At 40.0% G+C, this 15604-nt stretch overlaps 2 protein-coding genes across 4 annotated transcripts in view; one reads left to right on the top strand and one right to left on the bottom strand.

Moving 5' to 3' along the window:
* The window catches only part of LOC123980542 (zinc finger protein RFP), a 14554-nt gene extending 5448 nt beyond the window's left edge, over positions 1–9106 (top strand). The window contains exons 8-14 of the mRNA XM_046064977.1: positions 1703–1750; positions 1990–2016; positions 2156–2220; positions 2603–2713; positions 3048–3166; positions 5973–6069; positions 6209–9106. Coding sequence (XP_045920933.1) covers positions 1703–1750; positions 1990–2016; positions 2156–2220; positions 2603–2713; positions 3048–3166; positions 5973–6069; positions 6209–6361 — 620 coding nt within the window. The 3' untranslated portion in view covers positions 6362–9106. The remainder of the gene's footprint in view (positions 1–1702; positions 1751–1989; positions 2017–2155; positions 2221–2602; positions 2714–3047; positions 3167–5972; positions 6070–6208) is intronic.
* A 1195-nt stretch (positions 9107–10301) lies between these two features.
* cmasa (cytidine monophosphate N-acetylneuraminic acid synthetase a) overlaps positions 10302–15604 on the bottom strand; it is a 10163-nt gene continuing 4860 nt past the window's right edge. Inside the window, exons 4-8 of one of the 3 annotated variants that reach the window (XM_046064976.1) lie at positions 15000–15136; positions 14653–14747; positions 14012–14156; positions 12971–13136; positions 11162–12250 (exon numbers count right to left, since the gene is read on the bottom strand). In XM_046064976.1, coding sequence (XP_045920932.1) covers positions 12048–12250; positions 12971–13136; positions 14012–14156; positions 14653–14747; positions 15000–15136 — 746 coding nt within the window. In that variant the 3' untranslated portion in view covers positions 11162–12047. Of the gene's footprint in view, positions 10330–11161; positions 12251–12970; positions 13137–14011; positions 14157–14652; positions 14748–14999; positions 15137–15604 lie in introns of those variants that run through there. The other 2 variants (XM_046064975.1, XM_046064974.1) reach the window with 2 other exon arrangements.

Genomic DNA, 15604 nt, shown 5'->3' on the forward strand with positions numbered 1-15604 from the left:
AGATCCAGGAAATGATCCGACAGAGAATCACGAAGATCGAGGAGATCAGAATGTCTGTGACCGAACTGGAGGTAGATAAACACACACACACACACACACACAGTGCATTCAAGTTAAAGCACCGAGACGTATGAACATGAAACACATACACAATCACACACTCATGTAAATACCACAGTTGTGTGGCAAAACCTGTAAACCCTCATTCCTTTATCAGCTTTTATAAACACACTGTCACAAACATTTTCAGGTTTACTCAACTTTTGTTTTGCCCCTAAACATTTTGTGAATTCTTTAGTTTTTCTTTGTTTCATTCACTACATTTTAAAGTTTGACCTGGATTTTTCTTTCATTATTGACATGTACATTTCATTTACTAATTTGGGGTATTCATTCAATAACTTGTGGGATTTTACCCAAACGTTCATGTTTATTCATGTGTTTATCAATGTTCTGCCTGGGTTTAACTGACTTTTGGGGTTTAACCCAATTTTGCAAGTCTATTTTAAAATTTTAAGGTCTAATTGGCATATTTATTCCATAATTCTTGTGGTTTTAGACAATCTTTGGGCTTTTACCCAATCTTTAGGCATATTCCAAAATTAGATTTTTTTTTTACTTGAATGTTATTGTGGTTAATTACATCACTGACTCATTAATTCCCCAGATGACAGTTGAGCGAGAGACAGCGGGCAGTGTTTGCCTGTTTTCCGCACTAGTGTCTGCCATTGAGCACTCCCAGGCAGAGCTGATGGAGGTGATGGAGATGAGTCGGAAGGCGGCCGAGCACCAGGCCGATGCCATGATACGACAGCTGGAGCTGGAGGTTGAAGAACTGCGGAGGAGGGAAAACGCCCTCTCCGAGCTCGCCCAATCAGAAGACTACGTACACTGTGTCAAGGTTGGTGAGGATCTAGTAAGGTCAAATGTAATGATATACTGACATACACTGTGGGAAACCAGAGCAGAGCTGAATTCTGCATGATTTGGCTTATTTCCATCTACTTTCCAGACGTTCCCCATCCTCTCCACTTCTCCACGTGCCAAAGACTGGTCTGGGGTGTCAGTGAACTCCGACGTGGGAACAGGGACCATCTACAGGTCGCTGGCAGCTCAGATGGAGAGCTTCCAGGAACAGCTGAAGACTATCGCAGAAACAGGTTAGTCAAATGCAAAAGAGAAGGCTTGTTTTCAAAGATAACTAACAACGAATACATGAAGTCCGTTAAAATCAAGAACTGTTTTACTTGCAAGCATTGAGTCTGAGCAAAAGGTTGTCAGTATTAGTTGATAGTCAACATAAAGACTTAAAAGAGCAGGGTTTTTTTTTATCTTAAACAAAGATTTTCATGATTTTGGTATCAGAGAAGAGGACGATGAGTCAGTATCCCCTCTAAAAAAAAAATCACACCCTTCTTTAAGTCCTCTAGCTTTAGACACAACAATAGATAAAGTGCTGAAACACTGTCCTCTGGTGGCAAAGCTTAGTATGAGCTGTTCATGACTGTGAGTTTAGCCCATTTAAAGAGTTATTTAGATTACTTATGACTTTTCCAAATCAAACAAAAATGGCTCTAACTAGTACAGAACAACATTACTTTATTTGTCACAAAGACTATTCCCTAAAAGCATTCAGGAGTTTGGGAGTTACACTTACTACAGGTGTTCAGCTCCTGATGCATGTGTCCTTGTTCTTCTCCAGGTTTTCCTGCCTCAGTACTGGCATCCAGTCCAGTCCGAACACAGCCCAGTGAGTGTCCACTCCCCCTCCACCTTTACATAGGCTAATCATAAAGTCATAAACCAGTGATTGATATCTACCACCTTAAATTTCCCAGATACAAACTAGTGAGTGACTCTATGTTAAACATCATACTGCACATATTCATGTGACCATTCCACCTTATTCAGGTTAATTGGACACATTTATACAGTGCAATAGTGAGTTTTAACATTTTGTCTTGTTTTAATGAAACTGTTTTTCTGCAGGGATCAAGAGGGTACAGGAGTATGCAGGTGTGTAAACATTCACACGGATTCAAAGTGAAAAAACAGTGAAGAACAATGTTACGGGCACATGAAGTCAGCTTGCAGACACAACTAAATACAGAATAATAATATAATTCTTTACATTTTTCTTCTTCCATCAACAAAGTGGATGTGACTCTGGACTCCAACACGGCCCATCCCAGACTGATTATGTCAGAGGACCTGAAGAGTGTAAGATGTCTGTTAAATTAATAAATCACAGATTAATGAATCATTCAGAGCAGATTGAGTATCATCATTACTGTATATCTGTGAGCTTGTTTTTGAATGCAGTCTTTATCAGTCAGTTTTAAGGGATTCAAAATATGTGCAATTTATTTGTAATCTTGAAAATGTGTCTAAAAATAATGACTAAAATTGTTATTGTTTTTTTTTTTTGCAAAAATCACATGTGAGTCTGGTGTTTCAAGAATATAGATGAATACATTTTGAAATGTTTTTTCCACTTTTTCACCTGGAGCCATTAAAGCTGCGTTGAGCTGAATAATGGCCTTCTGTATCAGTGACTGTGTTGTCGATGAAGTTTGGTGTAAACTTTGGTGTGTTTCTGCAGGTGAGGTGTGTAGAACGACACCAGATGCTTCCAGATAATCCAGAGAGGTTTGACAGAGTTATCTGTGTCCTGGGGAGGGAGATGATCTTCTCCGGTAGGCACTACTGGGAGGTAAGAGGCTCTCTCCTTATGTATTGTATGTATTGGACACAGACAAATTCCTGATTTTTCTGGTAATTTTCTTGAAAAATGTGGTAGTGCTTCTGCAAGAGGGCAGGAACCATATGGGTAAAGATAATTGTTAAATGTGATTCATTTAATTTGTAAATTGTATTGTCTTATCATTACTAGAAGTTTATTATCTGATCTTAACATAACGGATTTTCTGGAGATCCCACAATATTGAAAAATGATACAAATCGGTCATACAAATATTTACATGCCTTCCAGCCTTTTTCTATATTTTAGTGTTTGATTGTATAAATGTCGTACTTCCTGTGAACAGGTGGAGGTGGGAGGGAAGACGGACTGGGATCTGGGGGTGGCAAAGGAATCAATCAACAGGAAAGGAGCGATTGAAGTTACCCCAAGCAACGGATACTGGTTCCTCAGCCTAAGAGACAAGTGAGTCATCAGTTAATTACTCAATATGCTGCCTGTCCTCACCATAGGCTGCAACCTCTAGTGGCTGTAGTAATTATGACGGGGGAAGGAGGAAGTCAGGTGAGGAAGTATAAAGAGTATAGACTGTATAAAACAAGTGGACGTAGCACCATGACGTCACCCATTGGCTTGTGCACTATCATTTTGAAACCTCGAGTTTGGCATTTTGACCTTTGCCATCTTGGGTTTGGGTGAGAGCGGAGCTGGCTAGTTTGTAAGGAGAATCCATAATTAGCGTTAACTGTGATATTGCAAAACACAGCCTTAAAAGCCAAGTGTTCACACACAACGCAATAACGCAAATAAACACAACTCGCAATTACAACAGCTTGATGAACCCAAAGTAAACATTTTGCTGTGATTTAATTGCATTAAACGGATCAAAGTGAACAGAAAAAAACTACAATATGATGCAGATTTGTTAAATATGAATTCATGTTTTTGTCAGGTCTGTCAGCAGGACAACTTTTTAAATGTTTGTTTTCTGAATAGAGTTCGGATCGAGCTGGGCTATGCTATGCTAACTTGTTCACAGTAAAGTACAACGATAGCTGGAATAAAGTTACATACAAATGTTTTCTGAACTCACCAGTTAGTTCAACCTCCTCGCTTTCTTTTCTCCAAGCAATGTCCAGTTTTGTCCGTTTTTTATATAAATATGAAGTAGTAGTCCAACAGAGCTCTGCATGCCAAACGACACTAACAACACTGGAACCATAAGTGCATGGAAGCTAGCTGCTGAGAAGCTCAAGTGAAGATAAATCAACATTGTAATCCCAAAAACTAAAGTAAAAAGCTAATAAATAAATAATTAATAAAAGCAGTTTATTCCGGGCGCCTAACCGCGAGTAAACGGCGTAGTTGTCAGACCATCATCCAGTCCGACTACGGGTGTTTATTTGTCCAAAAACTGCAGCGCGGCTCTGTCCTCGGCTTTTCCCCACAGTTTAGCAGCTCTACGTCGGCCAGCCGAGTTTTACTTCTCTGTTCTGCCTGGTCCACTCCTCACAATGCTTTGAAGCCGTCAGTGACGTCCGGATAATTTCAACGCCGTGCAACTTTCTCGCTTGAGTTGAACATTTTCAATTACCGCAAAGGCCTTCGTGTTGCCAGCAGTGCCCCCTCCGCACCGCCTGACAAGAAATCGCGGTTCTCCGCATCTTTCCATTGACTTTGTATGTAAACGCACCGCCCCCAACGCTCACTTCGCTTTTGGTCTGAAAACGCAATTAGTCTTTTTTATTACAGCTGAATGCTCAACAAGATATTTTTAGGCGACCAAAATGTTAAAATTAACTAAAACAACTTGAAAATAACTAGACGGACTATAGTTGTAAATGGAATCACTTTGGGTGAACACTTTGCACTTTACAGGTTCAAAAATGCGAGGCGCACAGCAGTGCCTTTTTTTGGTTGAATTTGGAAAAGAGCAAAGCGCTGCCCTTTTATCACGTTGCTAGGCAACCACCGAATCAGCTGTCCTGTCAGTCTAATCAAACATTATAGCGCCAGCGATCTGTAATTTTTGGTTTGCTGCTAAGTAATAACTGTCATATTAGCAGAAACTTGATCACAACGCACAGGTCTGTGTCTTTTGTTGTTTAAAACATCTGCTTTAAAAAAAATAGACAAACGGAATTGCTCCTGCTCTGGCACTGTGAGTGTGAGAGTTGTAGCCTACAAACAACCAGGAGACAGGGAAAGGGAGATCGGTGTGGGTACATGAGATCTTATAAAGAGGAGACACCGCTGGTAGTAGCCTACCAGTTGGTCCAGGGGCTTCGTCTTAATGATGGTCGGTTTAAGGCTTATTTTAGGATGAGTTGGGGACAGACTGTTGAGTCTCCGGACAATTCAAGCAACTGTAAACTTCCATCAGCACAAATGATCCGTCTCTTCATTAGATTGGACAATGGAAAAAAAATGTGAATAAGATTGGTCACTTCTCTGCCCAGAGTTGACGTTTTTTCAACTCTGTGTGCTCAGAGCGCTCTTTTGAAAACGTGAGGCACCCAAGGTGCATAAACATAACAGAACGCTCACTGCCAATAGAATACAATTTTTAAACCTCTAAAAGGGGTCGGACTTCCAGAAAGGTTAAGAACTCCTGTCTTAGACGAACATACCAACAGCAACCAGAAACAATTTCATGGCTAGTTAAATGTACACAGTGCAACACATAGGCTACCATTCACCTCTATCCTGATGGACAGGTCGCTGTGGTAGCGACCTGATAGCGTCAATCACAAGGTAGCCACGTCCTAAAGCATACCCTGCTTTATCGTCTGTTTTCCTCTAAACGGGACCATAATTTACTAAATGAACCTCATGCTGTATTGAAGAAGACTTGAAACTAACAAAGGAGACCATAAACTCATTAGGAAATTGTTCTATGTTCTGAGGTAACAAATCAAGTGAGAAGTAGCCTCATTTTGCCACAGACTTCCATACAATCTGACTTCTTTTTGCAATCATTGGAATCATCTTCTCAGCTTTCAACCATCTTTGTTTCTTTACTGTCAGTTCTTCACAAATTATTGATTTCAAATGCTTTGAAGGGTGTTGCTTTTCGCTAAGTACGGAAGTTAAGCAGGGTGTATGCTGTACTAAAATATCAAAAATGAGAGATAAGGCAGACAGAAATGTTAGAGAATATAGCCTAGTTGATACAGCCTACTCAAATTTCTTATGCTTTACCTTCATTTAATTTTCTGATAATTAACTATCCTCTACTTTCCCTTGTCCTCACCCTCATTCCTCTCCTCAGGAACAAGTACGCTTTTCGCTCTAAAGCATCCACAGATGTCGATCTGAACCTCCGACCAAATAAGATTGGGATATTTGTGGACTATGAGAAAGGACAGGTGCAGTATGGGAAATACATTTTACGAATTTTGACTTTTGTCTTCTACAAAGTGAACAGAATTTGACAAATATCCAGTTTGTTTTACCAGATGTACCTATTTCTCTTTTGTTGTATGTCCTCGTTGTTCTTCTTCACAGGTGTCTTTTTACAACGTTGATGCTAAACTCCACATCTACACTTTCAATGACACTTTCAGTGAATGCATCTATCCGTTCTTCAGCCCCTGCACTAATAAATCCGGAAAGAACGATGGGCCTCTGATCATCACGCCAGTAAACATGAATGAGTGACAGAACAACACCTGAAAGTTACTTGTTTCTTCTTCTCTTTTTAATATACATCATCATCATAAATCATGGTTGTATTATATATATATAAATATATATAAACATTCACTGTTGGCCTCTTTAAGGTTATATGTGTAAATGTTCAAAAGGATTCTTGTTATTAAAGTTTCCTGCAGTGAGCATCCTATTGCTCAACATCCCAGGCATTGGCCAAAACAGTGACATGACATACGCGAGACCGAACACTGAAATGAACACATGAACACACTGAATGCTAGAAAATGAAAGAATTATATTTGTAAAGTTGCTTTATTTTCTTTGGACCATCGGCTCTGTTAAAGAAATATTGTTTGGCCGAGTAGATACAGTACAAGCACACAAAACGTCAAATGCCAACACCAAATCTGAAGGATAACATATCCTAAATATCTGTTTTCCCCCTAGTTCCTGTAGGATTCCCTATTAGGTCATCTTTAGCTGGCCTTAACCTAGAACAACTTATCTATCTGATGTTTAGACTCCAGTGCTACGTCATACTGGAATCTATTACTCTCCATGAGTTGTACTTAATCTGTGGAGTCAGTGAGTTCTTGTAAACATTCTCATACTCAAATCTTTCACAAACATTCCCACGCAACACAGATATCTGCTAGCCTGATGCCTGAGCTACTGTCTCTATCATATCAGTCTAACTGTTGTCTCCCTAACAAGGACAGTTACATGAGAGAACTAGAGCTGGAAGGTCAGTGGACACTTGCAGGGTCAGCTAATGACTCTAAGCTGGACCTGTCTTACCTTTCCCTGTTACAAGTCCCCTAAGCATATTCTTTAACAGGCTCTACGATACTATCTTGCCGTCTGCAAATCACCCCATCAGCCAACGCCACGAAGCAACTGACGCCAGAACAACGCTGCACAGCCAGCCAATGATTTATGCTGCTTTGTAGAAAAACGCTACCTTAGTGCAAATTGATGACAGAGTCTAATGTGCATGCAAAGAACTGCTAAGTTGCACATCTTGATAGGTAGCACATAGCAAAAGAACACCAGCCAAGCCCAGCTTAGGTTATGTTACAGCTATTTGGCCGCAAGTGAATTTTATAGTTTAGATTAGCTCGTTGAAAGCAATCGTAACATAATGGCTTAAAGGTTCTATTAACAGAAATACAATGTAATATACATTGTATGTTTTCAGTGGAGTATAAAGACTTTACATAATGCACAGTTTGTTTTTATTACCTTAGAATGAGCTGTTTCTATCTACATACAACGCGGGTCCTCTTACATGGACGTCACCATGTAGCGCCGCCATGTTTCTACAGTTGCCCTAACGGCTCTACAGAGCGCGTGTTGTCTCTACGTTAAATACGTACAAAGAAGAAGAAGTAACTTTAGTAGTAGAAGAGAGCTGGGACGGTTGAAAGAGGGACGAATGAAACACAGTGATTTTCTCAGAGACCATACACGTCTGATATGCCAAACTACCTCAGCACGTACAGTCCACAGAACTTAACAGAACAGGGAAAAATCAGGTGGATACGTCACACTTTCCTGAAGTTTTAAATGTCAAAGTTTTACAGTTTAGAAGCTAGTGAAGTTTAAACGTCAGGAGTCACTGTCGGGACGATTGAAACAGGTGTCCCGACATGCAGCCATTCAACCTTATTTAGATACGGCGGGAGGCGGGGGGCAGAGTCCACTAGGCTGCAGGCTGGCACTCACAGCCAAATAACAGGGTCTTCACAGTAGACCAGGAAAACAGGCTGCAGATGTGCATAAAAAGGGCAGCCAATATCTAATCCAAATGTGCATTAGCTGTTCTAGTTATGTGTATCTTTCGTTCAAAGTGATATACTGAAGTCGTTCCACATTTTAACAAGATAACACCTGGTATTGATAGAGCACACACGTGAGTTGTTGATGACAACAAATGATTTCTGTCTGTAACGTTATATTTTAAAATGACATTTATCTGAAAAGTGTTTCAATCGTCCCGGCTCTCCTCTACTAGTAGTACTAGTCGACAGGTTTATTAGAAGTAAGAAGATAAGTGAAATTTGGACAAAAAGAATGACCCTACGTATTATTTAGCACAAGAGCTGACGGAGCGTGTCTCCCACCATAGCTTCTCCTGTTGCTTGGATCTGGTGCCGACCGCCCCGATATGCCAGCCCACAAAGTAACCTGCAAACGGCAAACCAGACAATCTGCCAGCCAGATCAGCCCTGGAGGTCCCAGGTGAATTAGCTGACGTTATCCACTCAAGACCGTATCTAGTTTGCTAGCTAGCAATTTGTCTGTATTAACCAGTTAACGTTAGCCAACATTAGCCAGCTGCAATCACAATATGACAATAGTTGCACATGCTTTGCAGTAATGTTAATTTTGACATCAGAGTTTGTGCTGGACTGTATTTTGTGATTGATCAAGTCGTTTGTTGATGTTTGCGGACTCAATTTCTAAGCTAACGTTTGCTAGTGTTGCACACTGCACCGTTGTAGGAGGGCAGAAGATGAATCACTCGGAAGTGTGCATAAATGTCACATCCTTTAGATTTTCCTGTAAAAAACGCCCTAAGTCCTTTACATACAAAAACAGTTCACATGCTTTACATTCTTACATTGCATCTTTAAAACTTGCTGTTGGCAGATGTTGTCTGACTGTGAATAGTTTATTAATACAGCTGAGAGATTATAATGTTGTATATAAAATGACATGCTGATCATTTATTAAAACAATCACATTTTCTGATTCATCTGGACATTTATTATTCTTGCAAACTGTGGTCATTGTCTCAAGATTGAGCTTTAGAGAAATTGTTTGACTAACTTTATTGCAGAGAGTTGGATGAGAAGATATACTATTCTTTTTTTGTATGTAAAATATGAAGCTACACAGGGTGTGCACTATAAAGTGACAAACGGGGGTCAACTTTTTTTCCGGGTCCAAAAGAAAACCCAGTACAACACTGGCGCGGTCTTCAGTGAACTAAAATGTTACAAAGCTTACAATATCCTTGCTTATTGAACTAATGTGTGCAGTCTGTAGATGATGATAAATCAAATTCATTACACCAGTTCATGGGTTCCCCATACCACAACTTTTGTAGTCAGAGGTCACCAAGTATTCTAGCGCAAAACTGCCAGACACAAAACAGAAGACCATCATGACCGCTCAAAACAACACAGTGTTGATACAGAACTAAAGACACATAAAATACAAGTTCAAGTTCAGACCCCCCCCATCTCCCCCGTAATTCGAACCATGAAGCTACAGCCAGCAGCTTGTCAGCTTATTTTACCATTACTGATGGCAAGTTCGCTTCTTTTGACAGAGTCGTTCATTCAAATGTCGTTCATTATAATGAACTAATCTTTTTTTGAGTCATTTCGTTCATTTGAACTAGGCTGGTTATTGTGGCGCTGCAGCCCTCTAGTGGACAATTAAAAAACAGCACCATTTTCAAACACGGAAGGCTTGCTTTATTTGACAAAGTATAATGCACAAATTCACCTCTTGATTACTGTATATCATCATTATATAAACACCCCTGGGCCCACAACCAAATTCAAACCATGTAAAAACCACAGAAATATGTTGTCTATATGCAATCCTTCCATTTTCACAATCTTTCCTGAATAGTAAACAACCAGACCAGCCATATAAAGGCTTACGTATATAATTACTATCATTATCTCTAAAGTGCTCATTCATACAGTAGCCTAACATCCCTATCCATGAGTAAAATATTCATCAGATTTGCAGTAAATATACTGAAGTAATAAGCTTGATACACTATATGAATAAACACACTCTTATTAAAATTCAACCACTTTAATAATAATCTGGATCAAGCCACCAAGTTCTTAAAGAACTCCAGCTCAGAGAGGAACAGAGAAATAGTAACAATTTATTTAAACGCAGCAGTTTGGCAGGTCTGGACGCAGAATGGGCCACATCAGGTCCTGATTCTGCAGACAGAGAAACACACATGTGCACATCGCTCTCAAACATTGCCAGGTTGTTTACCAGTCACGAGCTGTAAAACAACAGCACGGCTCTGTTCGTAAATGAAAAGGAAAAGTTGCGTTGCGTCTCTCTGGCGGACCGGATCAGCTGTTAGCTGTAACACACCACAGGGCTAACGCTAACGTTGCTATGTGGATGTGTTTTAATGTTTTAATGACCGGGTCTGTTTGTTTTGGAGAGGAGACGACCTCTGAACGAAAGACTGAGGAGGACCCATGTAAGCGGTGAACGAGTAGTTCATTCCTGCTCCACAGTAGCTGTCACGTAACAAATGAACGACTCAGACCTAGAGACCCACAGTTGAGAGTCGTGAACTAATCAGTTCTGTTTCCTGTGCTGAAGGAGACCTTGCAGCTGCCGTGTGACGAGTGATTGAAGAGTCCAAGATCCTTCACGCATGCGTGAAAATGAACAAATCACTCACTGAGACAACCCCTTCCTCCTGAGTCATACACATGATTAGGTCTTATGAACGAAACGTTCAGTGAACGACTCAAAACTATTTACCATAACAGAGGCAGTTTAGCTAATCGGCGCCTGGCGGTAGCTTCACATTTCATGCAATACAACTCAAAATGAGAGAATTGGCAGGCAGTCCTAATCTTAATTAAATAGCTTTTCTTGCAACCCAGCAACCTGACATGTGAAACTGGAACTTTTGGCGCTCACGGCTGCCGTCTTTGCAGTTGATAATGCTGCTTCATCTTTCACATGTGCAGGCAAAGACAGAAATTACACTTCACCCTGACTTTCCTGTGTAAAAACAACGCTTTCCCTTGATAAAATTATTTTATTTTAAGTTTTGTGTGAAACGGGGTCAGGCGTGGGATGATGGTGATGCTGCACATGCACAAGAAAGTTTTGCTTTTCAAAAAGCAAAAGCACAGATATTCTCATATGTGTGTTACAATCATAGATGTCCTTAGGCCTATTTTAGGGGGTCTGAAGCTAGAAAAATAATTATGAAATGTATTTACTTTTACGAGAAGAGAGGATATTCATAAATACAATAGAATAATACAAACAATGTGTATTTATTGCTTAAAATAATCATTCTCTCTATAGTAGGCTTTTTCAAAACAATATCAGTCCCCATACAATAGTGTTGTCAGTGAAAACTAAATAGTGTCATATGTGTCAATGTCATAGTGCTATTTTACAGGTATATTGGATTTTGGAAGATATTTTGAGAGAGTGAGAGATTGGCAGGGCAGCTGAGGTCTGTACTGGTCTACAGGTCTAAGGAAATGTCGGGTGTTTTGTTTTCTGCTAACAATAGGCATTAGTTGGCAGATCTAGGCCCCAAGGCCAGTTCACACGGGAGTCTGAGGTGGGCCACATTTAAACCACAATATGAACAGTCGAACAAAAAAACAAAAATGGAAACTGGGAAAAAAAATCGGAATTGAGCATTAAGGCCTGCAGTCTGAACGTAGTCTTCTTCACTACTTTGTTGATAATTCTTCACACAACAAAATCAGTTGGTACTTCAGGATAGACAATTCAACAAAATCAACCACACCCCAAAATTTATGGAAATAATCATACAGAATTACATCAATAAATAGCGCACACACACACCTAAAATCATTATTGGGACATGAATCCCCCCCCCCATAAGGAAACGAATAAACTAAAACCTTTACATGTCATGGGGCTGTCACTGCAATCCTGCTTCAACTGCTGCTGGCTTTGCACTTCGATTTTGCAGCAGAATGCGTTCGGCAAACTCCCCCACAGCTCCCATTCCCGGGACACTGCTGCAGATGTACCTTGCAGCTCCAAGGGTTACGTCCAGAGCATCTCCAGGTACTGCACTCACACCCGCCTTCTTCAGACAGTTGACATCTGGTTTGTTGTTATCTGTGAGCAGAAAACATGGGAAGGGGAGCAAAGAGAGAAATATATAAAGACTGTATTCACACACATTTATTTTTTATATTTTTAAATATATATATATTTTTTTTTTTAGAGACTTATAGCAGTATCAATTTATTTTACCTATGTAATAGCAGAAAATTGTTTCCCCTATATGTAGTCTTTTATGCATGTTTTTATTATTTTATATTGCACAGGATAAGCGGTTGACGATGGATGGATTTTATATTGTTTCTATCCTTAACCTTTCCTTCTTCTATACTCCTTATTTTGGTCTGGCCACATTAACTAGGGTTTAGGTCAGAGCTGTGGCCCAGCTGATTAACGTAGTAGTACTTCTGTCATTCTCTTTTTATTAATGAGTTCTTCAAAAACGGTTGGCAACATACCATTTCCATGCCAACATACATGTGTTTATTTTCACTTACTTTGACAATGTAAACGTGTTTCCCATGCTAATAAAGCCCCTTTCAGTTATCTAAATTCATTGTATATTAGTCTATGTCGATGGAATCTAACACTGCTGGTGGTAACCAATGCAGTTAAGGTTCACTATAAGCAAATGCTTGTTGAATGAGTATAAAAATAAATCCATGTAGATGTTTAACAGAAGAGGCACAAGAACGGAGCCCTGGGGGATGTCATGGATGCCAAAACAGACCCAAACTATATTATGGTAAATACTTAAAGGCTGAGCTGCTTTACCCATGTACGCCACTTCCTCCCATTTGAACTCCCTCTTCTCCACCTCTCGCTCCAAATCTTTCAGTGGATCCTCTCCCACCTGTATGACACTGCAGTCCGTCGTCTCACTCACTTTCTTAGCCACTGACTGGGCCACTGGGTCCGTGCTGGAGGTCAGCAGTACGACCTGATGGAGAAAAACAGGTAGTGCCATATGATAAGAGTAGGGATGCACCGAACGTTCGGCCACCGAAATTAATTGGCCGAAAATACCAAAAAAAAGCACCTTCGGTCTAATGAGTCAAAAGACCGAATAAATTTTACCAAACAATTACGTTGAAATGTCGGCAGTGTGGAAGCATTTTAAAGTGTCAGAGAAAGACGCATGAATCACCGTTTGCAGACACTGTTCTGCTGAATTGTCTCCACACCATCTGAGGTTTCTGAGAAGGCAATTAAGCTAGCCGCACCTAAATTTGAGGTGCACACGTATGCAAGACTTTATGGTAAATCCACTGAAACGGACCAGTGCGAGCTGACAGGCAGATGAGCGGCTTTATCCTGTCATTTTCTGTCTTTTCAAAGACAAGTGTTGCTGTATGAGTCTCCTACCTGAAGAGAGGCTATGAAGTCTTCATGTTACGTGATCCGAGAACCACATAACATTATTTATCAAACTGGGTCAGACTTGATAAATTTAACATCCATACTATACAGTATGGAAATCAGATTAATTGGATTACATAAGTATAAACATATTACATGTGTACATGAAAAGTAAATGGACACATTTAATTTACTTGTACGGGACTCTCGGGCCTCGGACCCACCCACCATAGTTTCTCCAAATCCTGTGCGAAACACTAAGTAAAAAGGACATTTTGACCATTTAATTTATGCAATGGTAAAAAAAAAAAAAAGGAAAAATATGAATGTATGTTTGGTATTCTGCAAATTTTTTAATTATATTTACTTTATGCTTCGGCCAAGAATTTTCATTTCGGTGCATCCCTATAAAGAGCCAATACACGTATGCATTTTAGAGTTTTGACAAATTCCAACCTCCACGTTTTCTTTCAGAAGCATGCAGATGCCTGCGGTGTCTCTGCCGCTAATAGAGTCCTCCTCTTCTCCGGATTCCCTTCCATTTGTTAAACATCCGGAAACCTTACAGAACATCAGACGAACTGGTCCAAAGTAACCATACCTGTGGAAAAGAATGAAATGAACTAAACAAATAAAATCACAGACAGACAAACACAGCTTACACAAAAACACATGAGGTAAGTCAACAAGCATGAGATGTACTCAAACTACTAAGCTACTGTACATAAATAGAAGTAAAAAGGCGTAAAGATATGACTCTCCGTCTATATCAACGCAACAGTTTGAGCCTTTTATGATAACATCTGCATATGAGAAAAAAATGTTAAGGAAGAGAACACAAATATTTTTTTTTAAAGAAGACAATAAAAAACCCTCTCTGCCTCTCCCACACAGCCAGACAACCCTTCCTTCAGCAAACAGAAAAAGTACAACACCCTCCCCCTTCTTTGACCTCGTGCCACTCCTACTCATTTTTGGACTGTCTCTAAAGCATTCGATTGAAAGCTCATTGTCAGCGCAGTAATCCACCTGGTTTGTATCGCTGTGATTGTCTCTTTTCTCTGCTTTCTAGTGCAGAGCGTTTGTGTGCATCTCACCTGCGAACCCTCTGTTCTGCCACAGGCCAGTCGATGTCCACATCTATGTCCACACTGAACTCTGGCTCCATCTCGTAGTAAGCTACCTTACCACCCTGGAGAGAGGGAAACAAAAAACAAAAATGTGAAAGCGCACAAAACACAGTAAGAACAACTGCAGCAGCCATTACACAAAGTGAATAGTAGAAGAAGAGTTATTGAAGAAAATCTTTGCATGGATGCATGCCGCACACTCAAAGGTCACCAGTAGTCACATGTAAGTTTAAGAGAACTGAAAAGAAGGGAAACATTTATGAAATTAAATTAAAAATTATGAAATGCTGCAATTAATTGTGCTGCCCAATTACCTGCAAAAGTCCCTCGTTCAGTACGAGGTCTCTAGTGGTGAAGTAAAAAGAGCCGTTCTCACACAGCTCTCCAGCCCAGTCCTGACGCCGCGGCCGTTTGGATGGGTTCAGATTTAACGGCTCGGTAACCTCATGAGCTAGAAAGAGGCAGATTAAGGGTTAAAATGTCAATTACAATACAATAAACAGCTTTTTTTTTTTTTATTTTGCATCCACTACGTATTTACAGAAAGAGGCTGAGTTGGAATAAGAAACGCAGATAACTATTATCCAAATACTTGGGGTTTTATGCAGCTTTTTCCAAAAAACTGTATAACTGCTTTACAGATGAGCAAAGGGTCTAGATGAGGGCAAAATGCAATACATACAGGTATACTACAGCAGCACAATATCTTAGCTGTAAGGTTTGACTGTGTTATGGCTGAGAAAAGTACAATATTCACCTCATGCTGTAAATTAAATGTTAAAAATGATGATTTAGTTACAGATGGGCACAGTGAATATTTTATTCCCCACCTCCCCAACTCCTTGATAGCGACATTGAAGGGATGACATGAAACGAGGGACAAAGAGATGCAACACAGGACCCTAGTGTGATTTAGACT

The sequence above is a fragment of the Micropterus dolomieu genome, linkage group LG12 (genome assembly GCF_021292245.1).
Source record: "Micropterus dolomieu isolate WLL.071019.BEF.003 ecotype Adirondacks linkage group LG12, ASM2129224v1, whole genome shotgun sequence".
Lineage (NCBI taxonomy): Eukaryota > Metazoa > Chordata > Actinopteri > Centrarchiformes > Centrarchidae > Micropterus > Micropterus dolomieu.